The 26,788-nt window shown below is 46.0% G+C and overlaps 1 protein-coding gene across 1 annotated transcript in view; it reads left to right on the plus strand.

The window, feature by feature from the left end:
• MYO1E (myosin IE) overlaps positions 1–26,788 on the plus strand; it is a 274,229-nt gene that overhangs the window by 19,092 nt on the left and 228,349 nt on the right. The window contains exon 2 of the mRNA XM_073586955.1: positions 13,653–13,759. Coding sequence (XP_073443056.1) covers positions 13,653–13,759 — 107 coding nt within the window. The remainder of the gene's footprint in view (positions 1–13,652; positions 13,760–26,788) is intronic.

Consider the following 26,788-nt stretch of genomic DNA (forward strand, 5'->3'; position numbering starts at 1 on the left):
GTAATAACTCAGGAATGCTTCAACTCATCCTAGCGATTCTGAGATAGTTTTTCGTGACATATTGGGCTTCATGTTAGTGGTAAATTTAGGTCGATAATTTTTGAGTTTATTTGTGAATAAAAATGGAAATTTGGCAAAAATTTTGAAAATTTCGCAATTTTCAAATTTTGAATTTTATCCTGTTAAACCAGAGAGTTATGTGATGCAAAATAGTTAATAAATAACATTTCCCACATGTCTACTTTACACCAGCACAATTTTGGAAACACATTTTCTTTTTGTTAGGAAGCTATAAGGGTTAAAAGTTGACCAGCGATTTCTCATTTTTACAACAAAATTTACAAAACCATTTTTTTTTAGGGACCACTACACATTTGAAATCACATTCAGAGGTCTATATGGCAGAAAATACCCAAATATCCATTCTAAAAACTGCACCCCTCAAGCTACTCAAAACTACATTCTAGAAGATTATTAACCTTTCAGGTGCTTCATAGGAACTAAAGCAACATGAAAGGAAAAAATGGACATTTTAATTTTTCCAACAAAAATTTTCTTTTAGCATCAATTTTTTTCATTTTCACATGGGTAACAGGATAAAATGGATCCTAAAATTTGTTGGGCAATTTCTCCTGAGTTCACTGATACCTCTTATGTGGTCATAAACCACTGTTTGGGCGCACGGCAGAGCTAAGAAGGGAGGAAGTGCCATTTGACTTTTTGAATGGAAAATATGCTGGAATATTTAGCGGTTGCCATGTTGCGTTTGGAGAGTCCCTGTGTGCCTAAGCATTGGAGCTCCCCCACAAGTTACCCCATTTTGGAAACTAGACCCTCCAGTGAACTTATCTAGATGCATAGTGAGCACTTTGAACCCTCAGGTGCTTCACAAATTGATTCGTAAAAAAAAAAGTACTTTTTTCACAAAAATTTTCTTTTAGCCTGTTTTTTCATTTTCACATGGGAAACAGGATAAAATGGATCCTAAAATTTGTTGGGCAATTTCTCCTGAGTACACCGATACCTCATATGTGGTCATAAACCACTGTTTGGGCACACGGCAGGGCTCGGAAGGGAAGGAGCGCCATTTGACTTTTTGAATGGAAAATTAGCTCCAATCGTTAGCGGACACCATGTCGCATTTGGAGAGCTCCTGTGTGCCTAAACATTGGACCTCCCCCATAAGTGACCCCATTTTGGAAACTAGACCCCCCCGAGGAACTTATCTAGATGTGTGGTAAGCACTTTGAACCCCCAAGTGCTTCACAGAAATTTATAACGCAGAAAAGTGAAAATAAAAAATCATTTTTCTTCAAAAATGATTTTTTTAGCCCACTATTTTTAATTTTCACAAGGCTAGCAGGAGAAATTGGACCACAAAAGTTGCTGCGCAATTTGTCCTGAGTACACCGATACCCCATATGTTGGAGGGAAGCACTGTTTGGGCGCATGGGAAAGCTCAGAAGGGAAGGAGCGCCATTTTGGAATGCAGACTTTGATGGAATGTTCTGCGGATGTCATGTTGCGCTTGCAGAGTCCTTGATGTGCCTAAACAGTAGAACCCCCCCACAAATGACCCCATTTTGGAAACTAGACCCCCCACGGAGCTTATCTAGATGTGTATTGAGCACTTTGAACCCCCAAGTGCTTCACAGAAGTTTATAAAGGCAGAGCCATGAAAATAAAAAATAATTTTTTTTCCTCAAAAATGATTTTTTAGTCCGCTATTTTTTATTTTCCCAAGGGTAACGGGAGAAATTGGACCCAAAAGTTGTTTTGCAGTTTGTCCTGAGTACACTGGTACCCCATATGTGGGGGGGAACCTCTTTTGGGCACACGTCGGGGCTCGGAAGGGAAGTAGTGACGTTTTGAAATGGTGACTTGACGGAATGGTCTGCGGGCGTCATGTTACGTTTGCAGAGCCCCTGATGTGCCTGAACAGTGGAAACCCCCCACAAGTGACCCCATTTTGGAAACTAGACCACCAAAGGAACTTATCTAGATGTGTGATGAGCGCCTTGAACCCCCAAGTGCTTCACAGGAGTTTATAACACCCGGCGTGAAAATAAAAAAATCATAGTTTTTTCCACAAACATGATCTTTTGGTCCCCATATTTTTATTTTCCCAAGGGTAACAGGAGAAATTGGACCCCAAAAGTTGTTGTACAATTTGTCTTGAGTCCGCTGATACCCCATATGTGGGAGAAAACTACTGTATGGGCACACGTAGGTGCTCGTAAGGGAATTGGTGAAGTTTTGGAATGCTGACTTTGATGGAATGGTCTGCTAGTGTCATGTCGCATTTGGAGAGCCCCAGATGTGCCGAAACTATGGAAACCCCCCACAAGTGACCCCATTTTGGAAACTAGACCCCCCCAAGGAACTTATCTAGATGTGTGGTGAGCACTTTGAACCCCCAAGTGCTTCACAGAAGTTTATAACGTAGAGCCTTGAAAATAAAAATTCATTTTTTTCCACAAAAATAATTTTTTTAGCTATCAATTTTTTATTTTCCCAAGGGTAACAGGTGAAATTAGACCCCCAAAGTTGTTGTGCAATTTTTCCTGAGTACGCTGATACCTCATATGTGGGGGTAAACCACTGTTTGGGCACACGTCGGGGCTCGGAATGGAGGGAGCACTGTTTGACTTTTTGAATGCAAAATTGGCTGGAATAAATGGTGGCACCATGTCGCGTTTGGAAACCCGTGATGTGCCTAAACAGTGGAAACACCTCAATTCTAACTCCAACCCTAACCCCAACACACCCCTAACCCTAATCCCAACCCTAATCATAACCCTAACCACAACCACAAGCCTAACCCTAATGCCAACCCCAACCCACCCCTAATCTTAACCCTAATTCCAACCCTAACCCTAATTACAACCCTAACCCTAATCCTAACCCTAATTCCAACCCTAACCCTAATTCCAACTCTAATGGAAAAATAAAAATATTTTCTTTATTTTATCATTTTTCCTTACCTATGGGGGTGATAAAGGGGGGGTTTATTTACTTTTTTTATTTTGATCACTGTGAGAGTTTATCACAGTGATCAAAATGAATGAATTAATCTGCAGCTGTCAAATTCCGGCGGGCGCACTGCGCGTGCACCCGCCATTTTCCAAGATGGTGGAGCCCGTGATCTGGGACAACAGGACACCGGAACAGCCAGAGGGACATAGGAGGTTCCGGGGGGGATCAGAAGGTGGGGGAGCAGAGGGAAGGGGGAGGGGAGCAGATGTTAACGGCGGTGGCAGATAGCCGCCGTCAGTCGTGGGGGGTCAGATCGAGGTCTCCAGCCATGCCTGTTATGAACAGGTCACCGAGGAGGATGGCAGGAATAGGCTAGGCCACCATGAAAACCAGAAAGGTTGCTAACTTAGCAGATTGCAGACCTCTAATCCTAACAACACAACTAACAGTAGCCGTGGAGCGTACCTACGATGCCCAAGACGCCTCAACACAGCCAGAAAACTAACTAGGCCTAAAGCAAGAAAGGTGAAATCTAAACTGCCCCAGAGCAGAACCCCAAAGAAATAGATAGCCCGCAAACATATATTGTCAGTGAGTCAAGATGAAACACAAACGCAGGCAGAAAAAAGACTGAGCAAATGATGGGGCCCGAACTGACTAGATAGGATAGGAAAGGAAAGACACTGTCTGCAATCACGCAAAAACCCTAAAAAGTCCAACACGACTGATGTACCAAAAAACACTGAGGTCTCACGACCTCGCCCCCACTATATCAGCATTCTGGTATGAACTGGCGGCAAAGCAAAAGAGACTAATATAACAGGGGACTGAACAAACTGACACAAGCTGTAACATATGGAGCGGGGTCCAGCACAGCCCCCAGCAGGGAGCATGCTGAACCCTCACAACAAGCAGAAAGAGGCAGAACCAGATCAGATGCAAAGGATTAGCAAATGAACAACTTAACTGAAAAATGCAGGATCAGGGCAGGAGACATCAGACCTCAGAATGCACAGGAAAACTAATCACCAGCAAGGATTGAAGGAAGCCTGCAGACTTAAGTACTCCAATCAGTAACCCCCGATCTCCAATCATCATCGTCAGGTGGCAAACTTCTGTCAATCCGGCCAGCTCCACTATCCACAGTAACCACCAGAGGGAGCCCTGACCCAGAAGTAGGAGAATTCACAACACATGCCCAATGCTATTGCAGCATCGGCCATGGCTGGATTGTAATATTTCACCAAATTTCATTGGTGAAATATTAGAAATCGCTCGGATTGGCTGTTTCACTTTTAACTGTAGCCACGGGGGGGCTAAGCCACTCCCCCTGGGGTGAAGTACAAAGGGTCCTGTGTGAGGGTCGGGTAACCTTTCAGTGACCCCTTTCTGTTATGATTGAGTCACCGTAGGAGGCAAAAATAGTAATGCTAGCTAAGTCCAGAAAACCAGAGAAGTTGGCAGCTATCGGATTGCAGACCCCTGAACCTATCAACACAACTAGCAGTAGCCGTGGGGGGCTCCTACGATGCCCTAGGCCCCTCGATCACAGCCGGAGGACTACATAGCCTAAAGACAGAAAGGGAAATCTAAACTGCCCCAGAGCAGACCCCAAAGTAAAAGGCAGCCCCCCACATATAATGACGGTGAAGCAAGAAGAAAGAACAAAACACAGACAGAAAGATAGACTGAGCAAAGATGGGGCCCACGCTAGCTTAGATAGGAAAGGACAGGAAGGCTGCTGTCTGCAATCCGTGAAAAACCCTATGAAAATAAGAGCCAACAAACTGACAGTAAAAAAGGCCCTGAAGATGCTAGGCTTCAAAAAAACTATGTCAGTACTCAGGAATATTCTGAAGACAGAGCAACAGGCAAAAGGAGATTCAGCTAACCCCAGCAGGGAATGGCAGAATCCAAAAAGCAAGGAAAACAAAACACTAATGCAAAAAGGCAAAGCAGAAATCTTAGCTTTAGATGAGCAGGAATCAGACTGGTTTCCTAGAAGTCCACAGAGAAATCACCCGCAGGCCAGAAGGGCGTCGGCAGCCTTATATCCAGTCATTAACTCCACTCAGCCAGTCATCATCATCAGCCCCAGGTGTTTGACAATCAGGCTCACTACCTTTCTTCCCCAGAAGAGGGAGTTCCTCGGGCCTCAGTAGTGAAGGGGAAAATGAACTCACAACACCTTTCACCCAACCTGCAGGGGGGCTATAAATTCATGATGCCACATAAACATCATGGGCCGGATTGGCACCAACTTTCATGACACCTAGGTGGCGTCAAAGGTTGGGAAGGGGTTAATTGTAAGTGTTTGCTGTGTGATTATTTGCCCAATACTTACCTATGTTGTTTGTATTCTTATAGTTTTACCGCATGTTCTATATCTGTTCACCAATAAACAAGGGGCAGCACGGTGGCTCAGTGGTTAGCACTGCAGCCTTGCAGCGCTGGAGTCCTGGGTTCGAATCCCACCAAGGACAACATCTGTAAGAAGTTTGTATGTTCTCCCCGTGTTTGCGTGGGTTTCTTCTGGGTACTCCGGTTTCCTCCCACATTCCAAAGACATATACTGATAGGGAATTTAGATTGTGAGCCCCGTCAGGGACAGTGATGATAATGTGTGCAAACTGTAAAGCGCTGTGGAATATGTTAGCTCTATATGAAAATAATTAATAATATTAATATTATTATTAAGTTAGACTACAGAGAACGGTCTGCTTATTTGAAAGACAGAAAGTGGTTTATGCTGTATGCCAGATTGCACACTGTGTCAACGCGTATGAAGGCAGAAAAGATAGCATGCGACTGTATTTCCTGTTTTTTAATGTGTCTGTGTATGAGAGAAGCAGTGGCTGTGGGGGCATTATACTCTATATAGGGAACTGTGGGAGTTATACTGTATATAACAGAGATGTGGGGACACATAACTGTATGCATAAAGCTGTGGGATCCCATATTTTATATAAGAGAACTGTGGGGACCCTATATTGCATTTAGAGGAGCTGTGAAGGCCTCATACAGTATATAAGGAGTTGTGGGGTTTAAAATGTTGTTCAAAGGAAGCTGTTTTCGTCATTATATTGTATATTGAAAAGCTGTGGAGGCTATCATACTGCATACATAGTGGCTATGGGGACACCATACCGCATACTGAATATAGGTGACCTGTGGGACCATCATACTGTGCATACTGTGTAAAGGGGATTTGTGGGGGCAATTGACTGTATATATGGAACTGGAGGACATCCAACTCTGTGGACATCATATATAGGGGAGCTGTGGGGACAATCATACTGTGTACATGGAGCTGTGGGGGCCTCATGCCAGTATCCCCTAATCTAGATATTACTTGTTCTATTCTGCTATACTGTACAAGTGATGGCACCCTACTAAGTTTAATGACTTGTTAGAGAGGGATCCAATTATGGGGTTCTTCCCTTTTTCCTTATTCTGAATATATTCCTCCCAAGCTATATGTGTCCCATCTTTGATTGGGCATCATATCGTGATGTGGGCTGTGAGGCCATCTTACAGCATATAGAGGAGCTGCGGTGACATCATACTGTGTATAAGGGTATGTATGTCATCAAACTGTTTATAGTTAGCTGATGGGGACATCAAATGGTGTATATGTGAGTTGTGGCCCACCATAGTGAAATATAGAGGGGCTGATACTTTATTGATTTGGCCTCAAGCTTTGCTGGGGTCACTCTGAACTCATCATACTGTACATTTATGGGGGATTTCACTGTGACGGTATCACATTGTATGGGGGGCATTATACTCAAAGGGAGCGACAAAAGGGATATCATAGTAGGTGAAAACACTAATGGTCCTCTTTGGTAAAATGACATTGGTGACCTAACCCTGAGATAGGTCATTAAAATCAGATTGGTGGGGACCCAACACACAGTACCCCAACTGATCAGCTGTAATGGCCTCAGCGGCAGCCAGATGTAAACATTTATGGACCTACTCTGCACATCTCTTGCCAATGTGTCATTTTGCATTATTATTAAAGGGGTTTTGAAGGCCAGGGCTAATCATCTTCAGGCACTGTATCAAGCCAAATCCTAGCAATGTGCAGTATACTCACGGCTAGGATTTGGTTCTGCTTGCCAGTTTGATCAGTCATCAAATGTTTGCTCATAAGCGATTTACATACTTGTCTTTGTTTTATGCTGAATAACTTCTCTTCCTGCTTCTTAGTGCTTAAACATGAATATTCAGAGAAGCAGGAAGATTAGCTAATGGACACACTACCAAAAGAATGAAAATAGCATATGAGTAATCACTCGATGACCGCTCTAAGAGATAAGTAGAGATGGATCCGAACATTGTGTATCTTATGGCAATACTGTAAGATACAATGCCTGATGAATGTTAGTCAGGTTCAAACAACTCCTTTAATAATAACGCTTTTGCTTTCTATAGATGAAAGGTGGGTCCTCAGAATCAAGTCCCAGTGCCCAGTGTTCCCCAGTGACACATGGCCTTTTCAAGTTGATAGTGTCAAAAACCCTTTAAATCCAATGTCTCACAGATGACATTTACAGAAAGCTATTACTCACTTTTGGCTTACAGCCAATGAAAACCCAAAAGTCATTATCTCAGTAATTTAAAATAATTAACAAAAAACACCTGCAAGTGCTTCCTATATGTTTAAAAAGGGCCCTTAGTCTGTTTCAGTAGGCTCCACAATCATGGGGAAGATTGCTGACTTGACAGGTGTCCAGAAGACAGTCATTGACACACGCCACAAGGAGGGTGTGGCACCCCAGGAGTCTGGTTGCCACAGTGGCATTGCCTCCCTCACAGGGAGGAATGTCACACCTGGAAGCAAGGAGGGGTCCCCTTACCAGATGTCAGTAGGAGAGAAGTCGAGCAGGACCTGGGGAGTGGAGCTGTGATTAAACTTGCCCAGAGCTGAGCGCTAGTAACCGGATTCCGGAATCCATGGTTGCACGGGTACTGAAGTCCTGGCAGCTAAATCCGGAGGGCAAGGGACTGCAGGTCTCCTGGCCCGATCTAATACCCGGCAGCACAGCAGCATACCAGAGCCCGGAGCCGACACAAAGGAGCGGCACATGTGATAGGCTTGAGCTGCCTGCCATGCGGGAAATGTTTTTTAAAAAGAGAGAGAGACAGTTAGCAGCAGGAGGGTGAGCTGTTAGGCAGCAAGGAAAAAGGCAGGACAGCGCAGAAGGAAGGGCTCCGTACCTACCTGGCCAAGTGTATCCAAAATTGCTTCCAGGCTGCCTGGCTCTCCATCACAATCTGTTACCAGTGCCCCGGTCTGTACTATCAACAATCAAGTAAAGGAAAAGAAAACTACAGTCCTTGTGTGCTCCAATGATCTCTTGCGCCCTGTGTCACGATACTAGTGGAGACAACTGGACACCAGTGGCTAGGTCAAAGAGACTGCAGACACAATGGGTTGCGCAAGCAATATTGTATTAGTGATCTGAATGCAATATAGCATATAAGTCCAGATAAATGTTCAATCAATCTGATAAATGGTAAATGCAGAGTTGATACTCTGCGACACAGCATTCAAAGTCACTGAGCAATGCGGGCACAAGACACAGACTCTTGCAGAGCGGAGGAACACACTAGCTGGCTGGAGTTCTTACTTCACCGCAGATGTAGTCAGGCAGAGGTTCCTGAATTCAAGCGTTCAGCAATCACTCGGTCAGCAAGCAAGGATCCAGACGTGCAGGTCGACGGAGCACTCCGCCGTTAAGAGAGGACCAACAGGAATAGTAAGTCCAGGCTTGGGACTGCAGAGGCACAAAGTCCAAAACATAATACTCAAGCAATGAAACAGAACAGGTGCTGGCTTTATATACAGCTTTGGCAGGAAGCAAGATGGCCGACTTGTGAAACATCAAGATCCATGTTAACTAAGGGCAAGTCTAAGGGCAAGAAAAAACACATTCTAGGACTAGATACTGACACCCTGAGTCCTGCACCACAAGGTACACGAAGCCTGACATAAACAGAACCGGTAGCCCTGGGGCCCCGCTCCACCTGTGGGGAGCAGAACCATTCCAGCTGCGTCACCATCAGCCCCAGCGGTCTCCTTTAGCAGCGTCGGCCATCTGTTGCCGAACACCACAGGTGGCGTCACGTTAAATCCCATATACATATTCCCTATTTTACGGCAACGCCAGGGTCACGGATTCGGGTCACAGCCCCGTGACTTCCCCAAAGAACTGTCCAACCCGGTTCCGAGCACCCCACGGCCCTGGTGGGTGTGTCATAATCCACAAAAGGTCATGGCTAAAGAAGCTGGCTGTTCACAGACTACTGTATCCAAGCATATTAATGAAAAGTTGAGTGGAAGTAAAATGTGTGGTAGAAAAAGGTGCACAAGCAACTTGGATAACCGCAGCCTTGAAAGGATTGTTAAGAAAAGGCCATTCAAAAATTTGGGGGAGATTCACAAGGAGTGGACTGCTGCTGGAATCATTGCTTCAAGAGATACCAAACACAGACGAATCCAGGACATGGGCTACAAGTGTCGCATTCCTTGTGTCAAGCCACTCATGACCAACAAACAACTCCGGAAGCATCTTATCTGGGCCACGGAGAAAAAGCACTGGACTATTGCTTAGTGGTCCCAGGTGTTGTTTTCAGATGAAAGTATATTTTGCTTTTCATTTGGAAATCAAGGTCCCAGAGTGTGGAGGAAGAGTTGAGATGCACACAATCCAAGCTGCTTGAGGCCTAGTGTGAAGTTTCAACAATCAATGATGGTTTGGGGAGCCATGTCATCTGCTGGTGTAGGTCCACTGTGTTATATCAAGACCAAAGTCAGTACAGCCATCTACCAGGAAATTTTAGAGCACTTCATGCTTCCTCCTGACTACAAGCTTTTTGATGATGGAAATTTCATTCTCCAGCAGGACTTGGCACCTGTCCACACTGCCAAAAGTGCCAAAACCTGGTTTAAAAACAACAGTATCACTGTGCTTGATTGGCCAGCAAACTCGCATGACCTTAACCTCATAGAGAATCTATGGGGTATTGTCAAGATGCAGATGAAAGACACCAGACCTAACAATGTAGACGAGCTGAAGGCTGCTATCAAAGCAACCTGGGCTTCCATAACACCTCAGCAGTGCCACAGGCTGATCGCCTCCATGCCACGCCGCATTGATGCAGTAATTGATGCAAAGGTAGCCTGACCAAGTATTGAGTGCATTTATTGTACATTTCAGTAGGCCAACATTTCAAATTTTAAAATCATTTTTCAAGCTGGTGTTATAAAGTATTCTAATTTACTGAGATAATGATGAGTTTTGGGTTTTTATAAAAAAATCGGTCCGTTTTTTACGAACGAGAATCGTTTCATGAACAGTGATCCGTATGTCATCCGTGTGCAATGCGAGGATGCGATTTTCTTGCATCTAAGCATCCGTGGGACATCCGTATGGCGAGATTTTCTCCCCGGCGTGCAAAATGGACATATAATGGATCCCAATGACAGGTTAAAATAGAAAAGAAAGAATAGATATATACACATAGAATACATATATATATATATATATATATATATATATACTGTATATATACTGTACATGTGTATGCGAATATATATATATGTACAGTGCTGTGCAAATTAATTGGGACAAAGAATTTTTTTCAGTAAAATCGAAAGTTGGTTACCAGTCAGTGATTCCAACCAGTTTTAACTGCTTTGAACAGGTGTGAGTGCCTGTTCAAAGCAGTTAAAACTGGTTTGAATCACTGACTGGTAACCAACTTACGATTTTACTTAAAAAAATGCTTTGTCCCAATTAATTTGCACAGCACTGTATATATATTTCATAGATAGCATAATAGCCAATAATTCAATTGCCGGCTTCTGTAAAATCATTACAGAACCCGACATGAAATGACACATGGCTTACATACAGTAAACCATTTCATTTCATTTAGATTTATATATGTCTTTGACTAATAATTAGATTAGTGTATGTGTGTAAAATTTGGGACACGTAGTTGTTAAATTAGCGGGTATATTCCTGGAAAAAAAAATGTGTGGGCTCCCTTGCAATTTTCTCTGTCAGAGAGGGAAAGCCAGTGACTGAGGGCAGATATTAATAGCCTAGGGAGGGACCATGGTTATTTCCCCCCCCTTCCCCTGGCTACAAACATCTGCCCCCAGCCACCCCAGAAAAGAGTCACGGAGGCTGCGCAGAGTCACCGCCTGACCTGGGGTGAGGTGAAAATGTTCTGAAACTTTTCCACGCTAATTAGTTCATCTCCGGTCAGCTGGGGTGCCTGCACAGACAAGTTTCCATTCATTTCTCATAGGTTTACAGCCGGGCCGGTAGCATTAGCACCGCTCCCGGTTGTAAACTATTTAACCCCTTCAAATGGATTGCAGCGGGGGACATGACTGAACGGTGGAGAGGTATGGATATTGTTGCTTTTTTATTTTAATTTTTATTACAGGAGAACGATGGCTTCAGTTGGATTGGCTGTGTAATAAATTTGGTCAAAAACTGTGTGTCATTATTTCATTAAAATATTTTCTAATTAATGTCTGTGTGTATTTTTTAACCCTTTAATACTATTGGATTAATAATGGAGAGGTGTCTTATTGACACCTCTCCATTATTAACCCGGCTTAATGTCACCTTTCAATTGCAAGGTATCATTAACCCCTTATTAACCCACATGTCACCGCTAAAGGCAGTGGGAATAGAGAGGCTAAGAGCCAGGAAAGGCGTAATTACAGATGCCCCTTTTCTGGGGTGGCTGGGGGCAGATGTTTGTAGCCGGGGAGGTCAATAACCATGGTCCCACCCTAGGCTATTAATATCTGCCCTCAGTCACTGGCTTTCCCTCTCTGGTGGAGAAAATTGCCCAGGAGCCCACACAATTTTTTTTCAACAAATGTACCCGTTAAATTAACAACTACGTGTCCCAAATTTTGCACACATACACTCTAATTATTAGTCAAATACACATACTAATCTAAATGAAATGAAATGGTTTACTGTATGTAAACCATGTGTCATTTCATATCTGATTCTGTAATGATTTCACTGAAGCCAGCAATTGAATTTTAACCGATTCTACTATATATAGCTCTCTGAAATATATATATGTGTGTGTCAATTACATATATATATTATATATATATATGGATATATATATATACACACCTATACTATCTGTATACATGTATTCTATCTATTCTTTATTTCTTTATTAACCTGTCAGTGTGATTTTACAGTATAGCACACTGAATTGCCGGCTTTTCTAAAGGACACCAGTGCGTATTCCTCACAAGTCACACATATGGTCCGTGTGTAATCCGTTTATTTCTCGCACCCATAGACTTGAACTGGCGAGTCTCGGGCATTATACGGTGCAAATCACAGCATGCTGCAATTTCCTCCGCACGTATAATACGGGCGAGAAAAAAAAGGATGATGGGAGCTGCCCCATAGATTAACATTGGTCCGAGTGCTATGCAATTTTTTTTTCTCGCATAGCACTCTTCCATATTTCTCGCTAGTGTGACTCCGGCTTAATTGTCAGGTTTAGAGAACACATACAATCTATAAAAACTAGCAAGGGATGTATGCATATAATGAATCATATACGCACTGTACATAAAGGTAACCAAATCTCTCTTTCATTATTATGTTTAGAACATTTTTCCATTGCAGAACATGGTGTGGATGGGCATTTAAGTTTGTTGATTCCTTATGAAAACCGAGATCAATGGGTCTGAATGAAAGGAACTACCTATCTGTATTCTTACAATGAAGCAGTTTTCATTACAATGTGCCAAACTGTATTTATTAATATTATTCTTTCTGATATAAATTTGTGTTGTATTGTATATAATTTGTTTTTAATTACAGTTGTGTTAAAAAGTGTTTGCCCTACTCCTGATTTCCTATTCTTTTGAATGTTTGTCACACCCAAAGCGAACCTGTCAGCTGTTTTGGCCACTAGAAGATGCGGCCATAGCCTTTCAGGGATTATCTACAGCATTCTATAATCCGACCTCCAAGATAAGAAAAATAAGTTTTATTAAACTCACCGGGAGGGGGGCGGTCGGGTGCAGTCTGGTCCGATGGGTGTCGCACGTCCGGCTCCGGCGACTCCCATCCTGTTGCTTCATCGCTCCCCGGCATCACGCTCCTGCGCAGGCGTACTTATCTGCCCTGTTGAGGGCAGAGCAAAGTACTGCAGTGCGCAGGTTTCAAGAAAGGTCAGAGAGGTCCGGTGCCTGCGCACTGCAGTACTCTGCTCTGCCTCAACAGGGCAGAGAAACTACGCCTGCGCCGGAGCCACAATGGGAAGCAAAGCACAGGATGACATCATTAGTAGATGGGAGGCGCCGGACCTGACCGCGACGCCAATCGGACCAAGACCGGACCCGGACCGCCGCTGGGTGAGTATAATATAATTCATTTTTCTTCTCTTTCAGTTTACATCGGGGGCTTATCTACAGCATTACAGAATGCTGTAGATAAGCCCCTGATGGCAGTGCTGGCATCTGATAGTCGAAAAAATAGGTGACAGATTCCCTTTAATATAATGCAACATACAGAATAATGGCCACATATATATCTACATACAGAGTAAGGTACCCCATATAATGCTCAATACAGTATAATGAGCATTTGCTCTGACCTCAACAGGGCAGAGAAGTACATCTGTGCAGGAGCGCGATTCTGGGGACCATGAAGCAAGCAGGAGGGCGGCGTCGCAAGAAGATGGGAGGCACCCGACCCGGACCGCTCCCCGGGTGAGTATAATAACTTATTTTTCTTATCTTGCAGGTCGGATTGGGGGCTTATCTGCAGCATTATAGCATGCTGTAGATAAGCCCTTAAAGGCTGTGGCCGCATCTTATAGCGGCCAAAACAGCTGACAGGTTCCCTTTAAATGTTTCAGATCACCAAACAAATTTAAATATTAGACAAAGATAACACAAGTAAACACAAAATGCAATTTTTAAATGAAGGTCTTTATTATTAAGGGAAAAAGAAATTCAAGCCTACAGGGCACTGTGTGAAAAAGTGATTGCCCCCTAAACCGAATAACTGGATGGGTCACCCTTAGCAGCAACAACTGGAATCAAGCATTTGCGATAACTGGCAATGAGTCTTTTACAACACTGGAGGAATTTTGTACCACTCATGTTTGCAGAATTGCTGTAATATAGCCATATTGGAGGCTTTCCGAGCATGAACCGCCTTTTTAAGGTCACGCCACAGTATCTCAATCACATTAACGTCAGGACTTTGATGAGGTCACGCCAAAGTCTTATTTTTGTTTTCGTAAGCCATTCAGAGGTCGACTTGCTGGTGTGTTTTGGATCATTGTCCTGCTGCATAACCCAAGTGCGCTCCAAATTGAGGTCAGGAACAGATGGCCAGACCGGACATTCTCCTTCAGGATTTTTTGGTAGACAGTAGAATTCATAGATCCATTTATCACATCAGGTCTTCCAGGTCCTGAAGCAGCAAATCAGCCCCAGACTGTCACACTACCACCACCATATTTTACTGTTGGTATGATATTCCTTTTCTGAAATGCTGTGTTACTTCTACGCCAGATTTAATGGGACATACACCTTCCAAAAAGTTCAACTTTTGTCTCATCAGTCCAGAGTATTGTCCAAAAAGTCTTGGTGATCATCAAGATGATTTCTGGCAAAACTGAGATGAGCCTTTATACAGTAAAAAAGGAGAAAAGCCAGCGCTGCTTGTGGTCAGAACACAATACATAAAGTGCATATGCAAATATTAATAGCTAACTGTATTCAAAATGAGATATTTGGCAAAAAATTGATCAATCATTTGAGCCACCCCACCGCGCCAAGGCAATCTCATGTGGGGCAGTCCTACTCTACGTTTTTTATATTTGCTGTGCCATTGCGGCCTCCTAAATGTATTAAAAGCAACACCATATTGAATGCAATCTGTACCTGAAGCATTTCTGAATCACTGAGATGAGCCTTTGTGTTCTTATTGCTCAGCAGTGGTTTTCATCTTGGAACTCTGCCATGTAGGCCATTTTTGCCCAGTCTCTTTTTATGGTGGAGTCATGAACACTGACCTTAATTGAAACAAGTGAGGCCTGCAGTTCTTTGGATGTTATTCTGGTGGCTTTTGTGACCTCTTGGATGAGTCTTCACTGTGTTCTTGGCATAATTTTTAGTCAGCCGGCCATGCCTGGGAAGGTTTACCACTGTTCCATGTTTTCGCCATTTGTCCCAAAACTTTAAAAATGGCTTTATAACCTTCTCCAGACTGACACATCTCAATTACTTCATTTATCATATTTTCAGAATTTCTTTGGATTATGGCCTGATGTCTAGCTGTTGAGAATCTTTTTGTCTACTTCACTTGGTCAGGCAGGTCCTGTTTAATTGGTTTCTTAAATGAGAACTGGTGTGGCAGTAATCAGGCATGGGTGTCACTAGGGAATTTGATCTCAGCTTCTCAAAGATAAACCACAGTTAATTTATGTTTTCATTTAAAAACTACATTTTTAGTTGTGTTATTAATTTAACACAACTAAATTTTAATGTGGATACCCTCAAATGAAAGTTGAAAGTCTGAACTTCAACTGCATCTGAATTGTTTTGTTTAAAATTCATTGTGGTAATGTCTAGAACCAAAATTAGAAAAATGTTGTCTCTGTCCAAATATATATGGACCTAACTGTACAACAGACACACATACTCAGCTGTTAGGACAAACATAAGAGACACTCAACTCAGATGCAACAGACACAACACACTCAGCTGCTACAGAGACACAATTCACACTCAGCTCACTTACAACCAGGGGTGTAACGACCGGCGGTTACTGCTGCGACCAGGCCCAGAAGTCAGGGGAACACTGACGCCAGCAGAAACTTCAACTGGATGTGTTTCCTCAGACGAACATTCAGCTGATGTGTACTGCAGTGCCCAGACCCATCGGGTATGTGCGCGACTATACACGCTGCCGGCTAATCAGAGGCCAGTAGCTGACGTTGGCGTGCATGTGACAGGAACACAAACAGCCTGTTACAAATGGAATAGTGTTCCCTTTATTTTGTGAGCAGTGTGTATGTATATATTGTGAGAATCATGTGGGAATAGTGGATGAGGGCAGGTATATCTCACCCAGATTCCTCTCCTATGTGGCCTAGTCTGGTCAGTATCGCACCTGCTTACTAATGGATAATGGGAGGTGGATATATAAGGATGCCAGGTGGTTGTGTGAGTGTCTCAGCCTGGGAACACAGAGAGCCTGTCTGTGTGAGAGACACACACGTGAGTGGAAGCAGTGCCCACTGCAACTGTGGTTTGGCTGGACGGGAGAAGCCCGCCAGTTGGTAGTTAGGTTGTCCATTGTTTAGTTAGTGCCGGACAGGCAAGGATTTGTTTTATGTTTTATTTCCTTTTGCATTGCTTTCACCGTTAATAAACCTGACCCAGGGTCAGTTATACACGAATCCCCGCTCTGCGCCTGAGTTTCATGCTGAATGCACGTGACCTTTGACCCCAGCAAAGGCGATCCCGGAGTGTTTTATCACATTGTGGTGGAGAATGCGGGCATCACGTTGCAAGCATGAGCATGGAGGACGTGGTGAAAGCGCTGGTACAGTCCACCGCCGTCCAGCAAGAAGCAAATCGGGTGATGATGGCCCAGCTGAAGGAGTTGGTGGACATGACAGCTACCGATCGTTCGCTTCTCCAGCAGGTGGCGCAGCGCTTGGCAAGCTTACCTGAGCTTAACCTGGAAGCCGAGTCGAGAGTGATTCACGTGAGTCGGTACTGGCAGAAAATGACGCCTGATGATGACGTCGAGGCATACCTGACCACGTTTGAACGGACGGCGGTGCGAGAAAAATGGCCGAAGGCACGATGGGCCGGCCTGATTGCCCCGTTTCTTTCCGGTGAGGCCCAAAAGGCGTATTATGACCTGGAACCTGAAGCTGCGCAGGACTTTGACAAATTGAAAGCCGAGATCTTGGCCCGGCTGGGAGTGACGACCGCTGTCCGGGCACAGAGAGTGCATCAATGGACTTATCAGCCGGATAAACCACCGCGGTCCCAGATGTTCGACCTGATCCACGTGACGAAGAAGTGGCTACAACCCGAGGTGTTGACAGCGCCAGAGATAATCCAGAGAGTCGTCCTGGACAAGTACCTGAGAGCTCTACCGCCAGCCCTGAGGAAGTGGGTAAGCCATGGAAATCCTACGACGGCAGATCAACTGGTGGATCTGGTTGAACGTTACTCCGTGGCGGAAGGACTCCGAGACGACGCTACCCTACCTCGTTCTTCATCGTCTCCACGTGGAACCGGTAAGACTGTTCCAGGGAGTAGGGGAGATGGAAAAATCCCTAAGACAGTGGGGGAGGAAAACGGGACTGCCCGCACTGCGAGGCCGAGAGTAACGAACTATGGTCTAAGCAAGGGGCCCGTTAGGTGTTTCCGCTGCCAAGAGATGGGACATATTGCTGCGAACTGTCCGGTCACTACTGAACCCATGCAGTGCGACGTCACAGACTCTAAAAACCGCATGTCTATGGTTGCACGGGTAGTGAGTGTGAATGCCGGTCAAAAGGATGTGGAAAAACACTTGTGTGATTTAACTGTTGATGGCAAAAATGTGGTGGCATTGTTAGACTCGGGAAGTGTGGTGACTCTGGTGAAGGCCAGTCTGGTGCCAGCCCCGACTGGGCCATCAGACAAATTCTCTGTAACGTGTGTGCATGGAGACACCTGTTCGTACCTCACCACAGTCATATGCATTACAACTTCCTATGGGTCTGTGCAACATAAAGTGGGACTCGTCCCGGCGTTATTGCATGATGTTATCCTGGGCCGGGATTTTCCCCACTTCTGGCAATTGTGGGAGAATCAGTTGATGCCCTCGGGTAATAGTGTACATGATTCTTCTCCCAGGGAGCGTGTGGGTCCCGAACCCCTGGAAGAGGTCTCCCTGGAAGACTCGGGGGAAGAGTCTGCGGGAAATGACCTGCTGTTCCCGTTTTCAGTCATGGCGGGTGATAATGAGGAGACCGGGGAAGAGGAGGAGGCTGACAGCCGTCCACCTCCCCGTTTGCCGGATTTAGAAGTTCAGAAAGATGACTTCCAAAGCGAGCAAATAAAGGATCCTACCCTTTCTCAGGCTAGGACAAATGTGAAAGTGATAAATGGGGTGCCCGTAGAACCTGGCTCTAGGCTGGCATATCCTTACATGGTTCTGGAGAATGAATTACTCTATCAGATAGAGAAAAAGGGGGAAGATACGGTGCAACTATTAGTCGTGCCAAAACCCTACCGGCGGCAGGTCCTGGACCTGGCCCACGGACATGTGATGGGAGGTCACCTGGGAGTCCAGAAAACCACCAAAAGGATATTACACTGTTTTGTTTGGCCAGGCATGCATCACGATATTCGTGTATATTGCGAGTCTTGTCCTGACTGCCAAGCCTCTGCACCTAAGCCCCGGTTCTGTAGCTCTTTGGTACCCCTACCTATTATTGAAGTCCCGTTTGAGAGGATTGGGATGGATTTAGTTGGGCCCCTTCCACGGTCTGCACGTGGACACCAACATATCCTGGTCATCTTGGATTATGCCACTCGTTACCCGGAGGCCATCCCTTTGCGTAACACGGCCACCAAGACGATTGCCAAGGAGCTGGTGCATGTGTTTAGTCGGGTCGGTATACCAAAACAGATACTCACCGACCAGGGGACCCCCTTTATGTCCAGGATAATGAAGGAGCTCTGCCGATTGTTACAAATCGAACCGTTACGCACATCCGTGTATCACCCTCAAACAGACGGGTTGGTCGAACGGTTCAATAAAACTCTGAAGCAGATGCTGAGAAAGGTGATAGACAAGGATGGGAAGAACTGGGACTATTTACTTCCGTATTTGCTTTTTGCCATCAGGGAAGTACCCCAGTCTTCCACGGGATTCTCGCCTTTCGAGTTATTGTACGCCCGACGTCCTCGCGGACTGTTAGACGTTGCAAAAGAAACCTGGGAGGGTCAGGTCACTCCATTTAAAACAGTGATAGATCACGTCACACAAATGCAGGACCGTATTGCGGCTGTTATGCCTATCGTCAAAGAACACATGATACAGGCTCAAGGAGCCCAAAAAAGAATCTATGATAGGGGCGCCAAGATCCGTACGTTTGCACCCGGAGATAGGGTGTTGATCCTGGTCCCCACGGTGGACAGTAAGTTCCTGGCAAAGTGGCAGGGCCCCTTTGAGATCAAGGAAAGAGTTGGTGAAGTAAACTACAAAGTATACCAGGCAGGTAAACGGAAACCTGAGCAGATTTATCATGTAAATCTGATAAAGCCCTGGAAGGATCGGTCTGCCTTGTCAGCGGAGCTGGCCCGTCCTGTCTGCTCGCATACCGTACCAGAGGTATGGGTTGCAGAGACTCTCTCGGAGCGGCAAAAGACGGAAGTCAGGCAGTTTCTACTTCACAACCAAAAGTTTTTCTCAGAAAAACCCGGGCAGACTATGCTAATGAAACATGACATCGTAACGGAACCTGGTGTCACAGTTCACGTAAAGCCCTACCGAATCCCGGAAGCGCGCCGTGAAGCCGTTTCCCGAGAAGTGAAGGCAATGTTAGAGTTAGGAGTCATTGAGGAATCGCACAGTGCGTGGTCCAGCCCGATTGTGCTAATTCCTAAACCGGACGGCACCATCCGGTTCTGCAATGACTTCAGGAAACTGAATGCGGTCTCAAAATTTGATGCCTACCCTATGCCCCGGGTCGATGAGTTAATAGATCGGTTAGGAAAAGCCCGGTATATTACGACCCTAGACCTAATAAAGGGGTATTGGCAGATCCCTCTGGCGGAGGCTGCCAGAGAAAAAACGGCATTTGCTACCCCAGAAGGTCTATTTCAGTATGTGTATATGCCGTTTGGACTGCACGGAGCACCAGCGACCTTCCAGAGACTGATGGATCGAGTCCTGAGGCCACATAGGCGGTACGCTTCGGCCTATTTGGACGACATTGTCATTTACAGCTTGGACTGGGAGACTCATCTCCAGAAAGTACAAGCTGTGATTGACGACCTGTGGGAGGCAGGTCTAACCGCGAACCCCAAGAAATGTCACATCGGGCTAGAAGAAGCCCGGTATTTGGGGTATGTAATTGGGAGGGGTGTTGTTAAACCCCAGGTTGATAAGATTCAGGCGGTTCAGGACTGGCCACAACCTGTCAACAAGAAGCAGGTGCAAGCCTTCCTGGGGATCGCCGGTTATTATCGCCGGTTCATACCCAATTTTGCAGCCATCGCTACCCCCCTGACGGATCTTACAAAAGGGAAAGACTCCGTCATGATTAAATGGAGTTTAGCGGCTGAAGAAGCCTTCCATAGCCTAAAACGGGCACTTTGCTCTCAGCCCGTACTGGTGACTTCAGACTTCCGCAGCGAGTTTGTGGTACAAACGGATGCCTCTGATACCGGTATCGGGGCCGTACTCTCACAAGTGAGGGACGGAGTGGAACACCCAGTCCTCTATCTCAGCAGGAAGCTGAATAAACACGAGCAAAGGTATGCAGTCGTGGAAAAAGAGTGCCTAGCCATTAAGTGGGCTCTAGAGGCCCTCAAATATTACCTGGTGGGCCGAAAGTTCAGGCTGAACACTGACCATGCCCCTCTCAAGTGGATGCACTTGAACAAGGAACGGAATAGCCGGGTGACCCGGTGGTTCCTTGCCCTGCAGGCCTACACTTTTACGGTGGAGCACCGCCCAGGGGTACAGATGGGGAATGCAGATGCCCTGTCCCGAGTGCACTGTTTGGCGGGTGTCATTGCTCGACCAGAGTGGTCTGAGCAGAAGGGGGGGATATGTGAGAATCATGTGGGAATAGTGGATGAGGGCAGGTATATCTCGCCCAGATTCCTCTCCTATGTGGCCTAGTCTGGTCAGTATCGCACCTGCTTACTAATGGATAATGGGAGGTGGATATATAAGGATGCCAGGTGGTTGTGTGAGTGTCTCAGCCTGGGAACACAGAGAGCCTGTCTGTGTGAGAGACACACACGTGAGTGGAAGCAGTGCCCACTGCAACTGTGGTTTGGCTGGACGGGAGAAGCCCGCCAGTTGGTAGTTAGGTTGTCCATTGTTTAGTTAGTGCCGGACAGGCAAGGATTTGTTTTATGTTTTATTTCCTTTTGCATTGCTTTCACCGTTAATAAACCTGACCCAGGGTCAGTTATACACGAATCCCCGCTCTGCGCCTGAGTTTCATGCTGAATGCACGTGACCTTTGACCCCAGCAAAGGCGATCCCGGAGTGTTTTATCACAATATATATATATATATACAGTGTATATATATATATATATATATATATATATATATATATATAGTAGGGATTCAACTCACTCAGGAGCCATGGGAGTCAATCAGGAGGCACGTTCCTTTAAAAGTTCATAGGGTTTATTGCTTCATAACCCATAAAGCAGCACATAACACAGTGAATAACCTTTAGCTCAGGCAAAAGCAAGCATAAATGTCCATGATTTCAGGCTCAGTCCTGGAGCCTCAGCAAAACACAGGAGGCTTATCTGTCCTCACATACAGCCAATATACATAGGCCTCCCCGGGTCAGCAGCATCAGCACGTGGTCTTCAGGTAGGTAGCACACCTTCTTCCACCTAGGCCTGCCAGGACCTTCCACATGGCTCAATCAGATCCATGCGCTCTCTCTCATGTGACCTACTCTGGTTACCTTATATGGTCCGTAGCCACGCCCAGCGGGTCACATGGTTATGACCTCATCACAGGTCCTTCAAGGTCCTCTTAAACACACCCCTGAGTGGGTTTGTAGGTAGCTCTCGCTTACACAGTGTAAAAACAGCTCAGCAGTGCCTCTGCTGATCAACACACATATTCAAGCTTCCATCCCAAGGCCACCTACCTTGGGATACATAACGGTCATTCAGTATTCTGCCATTCATCCTTTCTCCCGGGACATCCACACAGTGCCCCCTAGCGGACACAGTGGTTACTACACCACAATACATATATTATACAGGATGGGGGGCGGGGCACGGTCCAACTCTTGCACTGGGGCCCCATCAGTCTCTAGTTACGCCACTGCTTACAACTGAAGCAACACACATTCAGCTCAGCTCACTTACAACTGACACAACACACACTCAACTCACCAACACACACTCAACTCACCTTATATTGGAGAATGCTGTTTTAGTGGATTCACTGACAGATAAATTTGAGGTGGGGAGGTATTGATTGAAGTATTGAGCTATCCTCCCATTGCCTTTCTTGCCATCTGGTTGCATGCAGAGAATCAGCTACTACTTGGTCTGTGTTTGCAATTTACACATTGGGCTGTATGTCCACCCTGAAACTGATGATGTCACGTTGATGGGCCGAGGCTATAAGCTAAAAGAACAACCCCTTCTCGATCAGAATCTTTGCCGATTAAAATAAAAACCCTTATGATCACCTCCCATGCCGGTGCCGTTCCAGCTGATTGAGAGAAGGGCTCATGCTATCTAATAACCTCATGTGAGCCCCAGGACTGCGAGTGCCAGCACCGCTGGAACAGGGCAGGCACGGGAGGTGAGTATAGGTGTTTTTATTTTATCTGGGGCAAACTTTCAGATCGAGAAGGGGTCATGCTAGTAGTGGAAAACCTCTTTAGAAAGCCATAGAACCATGCGACAACCAGATCACAATAAGGGAGTGCAGTCACATGATTTCTCCCCAGAAGAAGAAGACACTAAAGGCCCCGTCGCACTAAAGGATGCACCAGCGATCCCGACAATGATACGACCTTGTCAGGATCGCTGGTGCCTCGCTACATGATCGCTAGTGAGCTGTCAAACAGGCAGACTCACCAGCGATCAGGACCAGCGAGGACACCGGTATCCAAGGTAAATATCGGGTAACTAAGCGAGCGTGTCACTTAGTTACCCGCTGTGTACCTTAGATACCTGCGTGCTGGCGCTGGGAGCTGTTATCTAAGGTACACAGCGGGTAACTAATCGCGTGCGTCACTTAGTTACCCGCTGTGTACCTTGGTTACCAGCTCCTTGCGCGAGCACGCAGGTATCTAAGGTACACAGCGGGTAACTAAGTGACGGTGCGCGCTTACTTACTCGATATTTACCTTAAATACCAGCTCCCAGTGTCTGTTTACAGCGCTGGGAGCTCGCTGATCGTTGCTCTCCCGCTGCCACACGATGCGTGTTGGCCAGCGGGAGACTAACGATCAAAAAACGGCCCAGGACATTCGTGCATGATCAGCGATACCCGGCTGGGGGGGCCGCACACTGATGCGTGCCACACACAGTGAGATCGCTGGTGAGATCACTGATGCATTACAAAATCAGCGATCTCGCTAGCGATCTCACTGTGTGTGTCGGGGCCTTTACATTTGTATAAGTGCAATACAAAGTTGATGATGGGGATAGATTGGAAATAATGAAAAGAATTCTGAAAGCAGATAATTTATTTTAATTTTTTGATTGTGAATGTTGGTTAGCTCCTATAAGACCTTTATGAGCGGCAATGGACTATTGTCCTGGAGCAGCAGTGGATTAGAAAGAGACTGTTCGTTATTTGGCCCAACTATGCTCACGGCTGTGAAAACACAATCTCTATATATAAAAATGAATGTATGTATGTGTGTATCACCAATCAATCACGAAGCATCTCTCATTTCACCAGAGCTGGTGAAAAGTAGCTGAGCTGTGATGGTTGCTATGAGCAAGTTTTCCCACTTGACAACACCTCAGCAGACACTGACATGGTGGGAGAAATCTAGCATCCCCAGGAACATAAGCTCCCAGCCATTTTCTGCACCCGAGAAAGGAGCACAGAGCACATGACAGAAATGAATCCCCCCTCCCATGGATCAATGGTATGCAAGTTAGGGCAAATCCACTCAGTGTTTTGGTACTGACCCCAGGCCTTTCTTAAAGGGATCTCCGGTATGGAAGGCAGGGCAAATCCATCCAGTGCTTTGGTTCTGACCCCATGCCTCTCTTAAAGGGATCCTCGGTATGGAATTCAAGGCAATTGCCATCAATATTACGGGTAGTAGTTCGGTGGCTCTGGCTGACGGGATGATGTGCGATATTAGGGGTAGTAGTCCGGTGGCTCTGATGGGATGATGTGGGATATTAGGGGTAGTAGTCCGGCGGCTGTGACGGGATGATGTGGGATATTAGTAGTAGTTGTCCGGTGGCTCTGGCTGACAGGATGATATGGGATATTAAGGGTAGTAGTCTGGCGGATGTGACGGGATGATGTGGGATATTAGTAGTATTTGTCCGGTGGCTCTGGCTGATGGGATGATATGGGATATTAAGGGTAGTAGTCCGGTGGATGTGATGGGATGATGTGGGATATTAGTGGTAGTTGTCCGGTGGCTCTGGCTGACGGGATGATGTGGGATATTAGGGGTAGCAGTCCAGTGGCTCTGATGGGATGATGTGGGATATTAGGGGTAGTAGTCCGGCGGCTGTGACGTGATGATGTGGGATATTAGTAGTAGTTGTCCGGTGGCTCTGGCTGACAGGATGATATGGGATATTAAGGGTAGTAGTCCGGCGGATGTGACGGGATGATATGGGATATTAGTGGTAGTTGTCCAGTGGCTCTAGCTGACGGGATGATGTGGGATATTAGGGGTAGTAGTCCGGTGGCTTTAACGGGATGATGTGGGATATTAGTAGTCCGGTGGCTTTGGCTGATGGGACGATGTGGGATATTAGGGGTAGTAGTCCAGCAGCACTGGCTAACGGGATGTTGTGGGATATTATAGTGAATGTGGCTATGCGGAGTGGGTGGGGCTATAGACTCAGCTTTATATATATATATATATATATATATATATATATATATATATATATATAGATATAATCATTATAATTTGTTATAACTAACCGTAGTTAGTTACTATGCCTGGGCAGCGCCGGGCTCTTCAGCTAGTTTTTTATAAAGCTCAGGTAACCTATTTACTGTAGACCAGACATTATCCAACAATTAAGGCTGGTTTCCCACTTACGTGAGCAGAGCTGCGGAGGGCTGCGTACTTCCTCCGTTAAGCCCCTTCCACTGCTGCACCTCTTCCATTCAGCTCCGCCTACGTCGGCATGTGTCCTGCGTACCTATCTTTAACATTGGGTACGCAAGCCATGTGAATGTATGCAGATGCCTCCGCATGCGTCGTTTTGACGCTGCGTCAAATGCTACATGTTGCATTTTGTTGCGGTCGGCGCAGCGTCAAAATGACGCATGCAGAGGCATCCGCATACATTTGCATGGCCTGCGTACCCAATGTTAAAGATAGGTACGCAGGACACATGCCAATGTAGGCGGAGCTGAAGGAAGAGGTGCGACAGTGGGCGAGGCTTAACAGAGGAAGTACGCAGCCCTCTGCAGCTTTGTCCAATGTAAGTGTAAAACCAGCCTAATCCAGACACTAGAATTAATGTAAAGTCGAATTTAAACCACTAAAATTAATCCAGAGCTCAGGCCACATCTCAAAATACATATTCCTCTATCTATTTACACTTATGGACCCTTATTAGCTCTGGATTGCTGCACACTTGGGTATAAGGGAGGATGGCACAGAGTGGGCAGAGAAGACCAACCCTGAGCTTTAGAAGAGGACCTGGTAGCGAGGAAAAGTAAATTATTTTTCCTTAGTGCCCTATGTACCTAGATAGAGACCCCAGCAATATATAGTATGTATTAAAATAACTATGCCCTATGTGTTAGGCGTCGAGTTCCTGCAGCTGCGCAGCAGGGATCCAGAGCCTCACATTCTGCGGTCTCGCATTCTTCATCGACCGCAGAGGAGCTTGCTCAGCAGCCCCGTCGTTCCCGACGCTCTGCTCAGACCAGCTCTGTGGGTCTGGTTGCTGCTGCTACCTCTGCGCTAGCAATAGGAACGCAGGCTGCTCAGCAGCAAGCCGTTCCAGAGGCTAAGTCCTTCTGTCGCTCCACTGAGCATGCTCACGAGACGATCTCCCATTGGAGATCGGGAGTCACATGCACAGGTCCTTCTCCAGATCTGATTGGTCCATCTCAAGGATTTGGAAGCTTCCGGAAGGTCCCGGCTATAAAAGGTTTGCATGGTCGCTCGGCCATGCACTAGTATAGACTCTAGTTGCTACCTGTGTGAATGATGAGGGATGCATGAACCTGCGAATGACTCATTAAGACATTAAGATTCCCCTCCCTCTGATATTACGTGGGTTGATAGGGACCTAGTCATAGAGTCAGCGCCAGTCAGTGGCATGCTACAGGCCACAGTGCATACCTCCACAGAACTAGCGTCCGACAGTGCGCTCCCTCCTGGGCATTGTCATATAGTGGCTGTGTCAGTTGCCACACTGCAGTCAGCAGCACTTGTTGGCGTTCAAGTTAGCGACGCCGCATGCACGGTAGGTCTAGACAGACACTGACACTGTGTCTTGGGCCCTAGTCCTGTGACCATTTACCGTGCGTGCATTCCGCTGAGACCTGTGAGTCCAACAGGCTCGGTATTTAAGTTTATTGCTTTGGCGCCTCTGTAAATCAACAGAGTACGCCCAGCGCACATCGGGTGACGTTCAACCCGCTTGCGATATACCGCCATATTGCGTTTCTGCCATTTCCTATCAGCAGTGTAACACCTTCTGCATGGTGGACTCCGGGGGGCAAACGCACTTATTATTATTTATTATTTAGTGCGTTCCGCCGCCCCTATCATTATACTAGCGCCAGGGTCTGGCTAGTAATGGCGGACTTGCAGCAGCTACG

The sequence above is a fragment of the Dendrobates tinctorius genome, unplaced genomic scaffold (genome assembly GCF_039654945.1).
Source record: "Dendrobates tinctorius isolate UK_male_01 unplaced genomic scaffold, ASM3965494v1 ptg000097l, whole genome shotgun sequence".
Taxonomy (NCBI): Eukaryota; Metazoa; Chordata; class Amphibia; order Anura; family Dendrobatidae; genus Dendrobates; species Dendrobates tinctorius.